General features: G+C 48.4%; 1 protein-coding gene across 1 annotated transcript; it reads left to right on the top strand.

Annotated features, from left to right (window-relative positions):
- The first annotated feature begins 1,028 nt into the window (after nucleotides 1–1,028).
- Nucleotides 1,029–4,330, top strand: LOC100901922 (very-long-chain enoyl-CoA reductase). The gene is made up of 6 exons (XM_018639947.1): nucleotides 1,029–1,034; nucleotides 2,830–2,880; nucleotides 3,005–3,056; nucleotides 3,194–3,238; nucleotides 3,357–3,793; nucleotides 3,903–4,330. The coding sequence occupies exons 1-6, from the start codon at nucleotides 1,029–1,031 to the stop codon at nucleotides 4,221–4,223; spliced, it is 912 nt and encodes a 303-aa protein (XP_018495463.1). The 3' UTR covers nucleotides 4,224–4,330.
- Nucleotides 4,331–5,626: the final 1,296 nt, after the last annotated feature.

Genomic DNA, 5,626 nt, shown 5'->3' on the forward strand with positions numbered 1-5,626 from the left:
GGAAATACGAAAACTCGAAAGGAAATTGAGCGCAAAATTCACGAACGACTGAAGCGATCGCCGCAAAAATTTAGGGGTGGTCTCTTGGGAGCTTCAGGAAGGTCATATGAGGGTCGGCGTTCTCAAGTGATGGGGCCTCCCACCTAAAAAAAACGCCAAACCGGTCGAGCTTGATCGTGCTGGAAAGCTGAGAGCGAGCCCGAGCTCCTAGACCCCTCAGACATGTGTTTCCGGCCAGATTCTAGCGTCAGAGATCAATGCGCTGATAATGCTTGAATACATTGGAATTGTTGAAATGAAGGGCAGTGAAGATGGTGAATCTCAGCTCCCGTCTCCGAACGGCCCGACGTCAATCTATACTCCACCCTCATCAATCAGAGAACCCCGGACCCTCGTCTCATATTAAGCCCGAGCACATCTAATCCCCGTCTACATCCCACGCTTAGTATACGCATTGGGTCCCGCTTCATAGAATCATTAGAATCTCATGTATCAAGACTAGATGGATAGGGTGATGCTCACTAGCACGTAGTCTCCTGGGTCCCTCACTCAAGGAATAGGTATATAAGGACCTGTAAACTCAAAATGAAAAGACTCTCCTTCATCCGGTATCCTACCCTCAATCCGTCTGAGTGTTTCATCACTACTTCTCGTGCGGTCTGAACCTGTGCTCTCGATCAGCGTCAGCTCTGGACTAGGGCCCAAAGCTTGGAATCACAAATTTTGACAGGGATCAATCCCTGTGGCCCGCGTGAAATCCAATTCGGAGCCTCAAAGAGCTGCTCCGTCCCCAGAAGAATAGAAAAGACCGAAGTCTGGTGCCATTTGACGAATCGACTTTATTCTGTATCGGAGTCAATCTCCGGGACACTCTCAAGGAGCTCCAACACATCTTCGTCACATTCATCATCATCTTTTACTAGCAGTTCTCTGTGCCTGAAAATCAGCGGATTGGACAAGGCTCAGGGTTGACGTCCCAAAGAGCTGCTGACGTTGACTATTCGACTAATAGCCTTCTTAGCGACACGATGGAGGTGAGTTTGATAACTAGTAATCTCAATGCGGGTATGAAGAGTCCGACAGACTCAATTGAGGACGCTGTCGTAGCGGAGGCGACCCCTTGTACAAGCTCAGAGAGCGCTCTCTGGCGTTTCTTTGCGCGGCTTGAAGACCCGGACGCTTCAGTTCATCAGGCGTCCCTAATTGGCGTCCTAGTCTCGGCCTCTTGCTCGAAGTCATTGGATCGCTATGCGGCATCGTATTCCACCAAGATCTGGGATCTAGAGATCGTTCTCGGAGCGAAGCTTTTGGTACCAACGTATTCCAACATTTTTCCGCGACTCGCGAAAGACTCTCTGGAACGAAAACATGATTCCGCGATTCTCATTCAGGTAGCCCATTCCAAAGTGGACATCGTTACAGATTCAGGTTACCTGGAATCGTCCGTGAACGATTCTCTCGGGCCAAGCCGATTCGTCAATTGGACAGCAGCGGAATGACACCGAAACTTTTGTCGGCCTGCAGGCTCTACTACCGGCAACATCTCCCGCCGGCGAGAATGTCCGATAGAAATTCTAATGTTGCAGTGATAAATCACTCGTGGGGTCGACTTTCGTCTCATGTGCTTCGGTTAAAATTTTTCACTCGAGGCTCTCACGGCCGGGAGTAAATTCTGTGAGCAGCTCAGCCCTCGCCACATCTCGTTCTCGCGCGGCTTTTTTCCTCCTTCTCTTCAGTTTGTCATTTTCTGAGTGTTTTCGTGAAATGACGGAACTTTGTATGCACAACACTCTGAAGAGGAACTTCACCTTCAAGGTGATCATTTTTCTCGGTCGGCCGATCCCTCTGGTGTTCTATCCTGGTTTGATCGTGAGATTTTCACATTCTTGAAGAAAGGGAAGTCGGAGTCGAGAATTAAGGGCCGATTTCCTCATAAGGATAGCACCGGATTCATTATTTTTCCCAATTCCATCGTCGGATTGGCTTCTCAAGATCGGATTTCGATGCCGGTTTCTGCTAATCTATCCCATGAAGTTGGATCGTGTCGCTTGCGCGAATCGCTTTCTGTGAGGTTTCGCCATGCATTCCTCGGATGAGGAAGCCATTTTTCCATGAAGACAGCACATATCCGGGAGTAGCTTCAATTCCGAACACGAGTGAGCAGGACGGTCGATCCGTTTCCACTCGTCGTATCCGGTCAATTCGGAGTGCTGGTGACGCACTTCGGATGACCTTCATAATTCGGCAACTTTTCGAGACGATCGGAAATGAGAAAAGTCCCTGGCCTTTCTCCTTCGCGAAGACAGCGAGGGAAGTCGTTTCGAGTCGTGAGCGCCGCAGAACGGAAGATCTTCCGGTAAACTTGAGGTGAACGTCGTTCGTGCAACTCGCTCGCGAGGCGAAAACCGATCGTCTCACCATCGGGGGTCCACGGCCCATCTCCCCTCGAGTGACGTTTCCATTCTTCCTGACCGGAGCGACTTGCTCGAGGCACCTTCCCGCTTTCAGAATATTAGAGGCCATATGTTCGTGATGCTGTGTCTCAATATTGAGAACTTCGACAATGAAGGTTCAGATTTCATTCCTGTTCGAAGTTCTCTGAGAGTTTGCTCATGATTCTGAAATCGATCGATCAAATGGAATAGCTCTTGATTTAACACATGTTCCACCAGCTCTGGGTAGTTGGGAATCGCAGAACCACTCGCTCGATAAAGAGAATGCACTCGAATATTCCACAACAATAATTCTGTGACTGAGACTGGTAACGGTTTGGGAGAATGATATATCATGGGGTTGTTAGAGGTGCTGACTCTGTTTCATGGATTACAGCTCCATATTGTGCAAGGATCTTCCAAGAAGGACGTATGCATAATTTCTGGCGTAAGTGAATACCGTGGACCAATATTCTAATCGATCAGAGGGCCGTCGCTCCTTTTCCAACAGATTCCAAACGTCCCGTATGAATTCTCCGAACCGATTAACCGTCCTTCTACTCCTCTCGCAGCTCACCGCACTCTCAACGATACTCGATGTCAAAAAAAAGATTCATGCCACGAGTAAGTACGGCGATTCCAGATATCAGTCCAAAATTCCTCATTCGAGAGCAGGGAACCCTATGATAGAATGGAAATCATACATCGTGCTCCCGGATACGCATGGGTACTGATCTGAGCTCGTATCTATTTTACTCCAGGAAAGAACCTATATCCGGACCGTCAGTCGCTAAAGATCGACGCAAGTAAGTGATCAGGGCGCGATTCTCCTCGAGGGTGGCCCATTGAGCTAGCACTGATCCCGAGCTTGAATGAATTCGAAACAACCGCCTCCGATACTCATTGAGCCGATTTCTCTTGCAGAGTCCAAATCGTTGAACGACAGCGTTACATTGGAGAGCGCTGGCATCAAGTCGGGCCAGCAGATCATTCTGAAAGATCTCGGACCACAAGTTGGGTGGAAAACGGTTTTCCTGCTTGAATACGCGGGTCCGCTTTTCGTGTACCTACTTACTTACACCCGTCCGGCTGTGCTCTATGGAAAAGGAGCCAGGGATATACCTTATGCAGATGTGGTCCACATTGCGGCCGCCTGCTGGGCTATCCATTACGGCAAGCGACTCCTCGAGACTCTTTTCATCCACCGATTCTCCCATGGAACGATGCCAATCATGAATCTCTTCAAAAACTGCTCATACTATTGGGGTTTCGGCTTCTACATCGCCTACTACGTCAACCACACTCTTTACACTCCCCCGGCTCATTCGTGGCAGATCTACGGTGCACTTGCCCTGTTTGCGGTAAGCAACAGCTTGCGGCCTTCCGTATACCACACGATCATCCGGGCCACAGTCGCCTATGCCCTTCGTGGATGATCCGTAAGCTTACGGTTTCATTTTTCCCTTTTAGTTCGCCGAACTCGGGAACCTCAGCATCCATATCGCTCTGCGGAACCTCCGACCAGCCGGTTCTAAGGAACGTCGCATTCCGTTCCCAACAGCGAACCCCTTCACGAAACTTTTCGACTTCGTCTCCTGCCCCAATTACACCTATGAAGCTCTATCCTGGATCGCTTTCAGTGCCATGACGAACTGCGTGCCAGCGGGTCTCTTCACGCTCGCCGGATTCTATCAAATGGCTGTCTGGGCTCTTGGCAAGCACAGGAACTACAAAAAGGAATTCAAAGATTATCCCCGAAGCCGCAAAGCGATCATTCCTTTCGTTTTGTGAGCTCGAGAACCCACAACAGACCTCGAACGGCTTTATGCGACCGACGTACATTCCAAAATACTCGACTGATCACCAGCGATCGCTTCTGATCCGATCAGACTCGCTGACGGGAAGCAAACCGATCAAAAGCATAGTTAGAGAAAGTGACGGGAGAGGAGTGTAAGCCAAGTGTCGCGAGTCGCTGCGACTCGAATGCTGAGGATGACTTGCCCAAAACGAGTAGTGATTCCACGACGGTAGGACGATACCGAGGAGCGGAATATTTCAAGAATTTCGTCAGCGCTCGTTCGGATTTTTATTCCAAGTACATGTCATCAGAGAATGAGGTGACGGGGCGTTTATAGCACCACTGATGTCCAAGCGTCAATTGGTCCTTCTACACACATACGCTGTTCCCCGCTGTGATACAGACCCGGATGATGGTCAGATCCATGTTTGGGAGTGAAGTTCCCAATTATACAATGAATAATAAAATTCAAAAGCTAGACTGAAAAATCCATGAGAAAGAGGATTACCATTCTTCCTGAACTTTATTGCACAGCTTGAATGAAGCGAAGTGTCGTGCGCTGCTCGGCATCCAATATTTCCTTTCTTTATATCAAAATCTCGAGCGGTTCGCACTCCGCTGTAGCTTCTCCCTCTCCTAGACGTGAGCTCCTCTCTATATTGACTCTCTGCATATACCTGCGCGAATTCCTGATCATTATCAACGCTCTTTATCAAAAGATACAAATGATACCGGCATGCGGAGACGAACATCTCGCATATCTCGTTTCTCGCATCAATCAAATTCATCGATTTCCCGCAATTTTGCGCATGTGACCTCGCGGCGGGATGTCGTGATCAAGACTCTTCATTTCGATTACCGCCCTATGGGGATCACCCACGAACGCAGCTAGATCACCTGAAATTTTCGTCGGCGTTCGTCCCGATCGTCGCCATGATTATCATCATCAATTTCACAATCGTAACCATCATCATTCTCAATGTATTTTCGTCACCATTTCCGTACGTCGATAGAATCTTGCCAGATATAAATCGAGGCTAGGGGATCGGATGGACTTTGTGGAAGATCGTTCCTGTGTTGTAAGACATCGGCAACTGCCGTCTCCTCCTTCGACGGTTCAGCCTGCGTCAAAATTCAATTTTGAAGAATCCGCGTTTCTGCAGCATTCGTTCGTAAGATTTGATGAGCCATCCCTCATTATTTTTCTCTGAATGTGGGAAGATTCGCAACATCGTTCGTTATCACAGAGCATCATTCTTGTTTGTTTCTCGATTTATCAGAATCCGTAGGGTTTTTTTTCGTCGTAGAATGTCGTTCTGGCGCTCCATATCCCTAATATATGCATAATATATGTTCATTTATATTTATATCTTAAACATCCTTGGTCGTGTTTCGG

The sequence above is a fragment of the Galendromus occidentalis genome, unplaced genomic scaffold, assembly GCF_000255335.2.
Source record: "Galendromus occidentalis unplaced genomic scaffold, Mocc_1.1 scf7180000077465, whole genome shotgun sequence".
Lineage (NCBI taxonomy): Eukaryota > Metazoa > Arthropoda > Arachnida > Mesostigmata > Phytoseiidae > Galendromus > Galendromus occidentalis.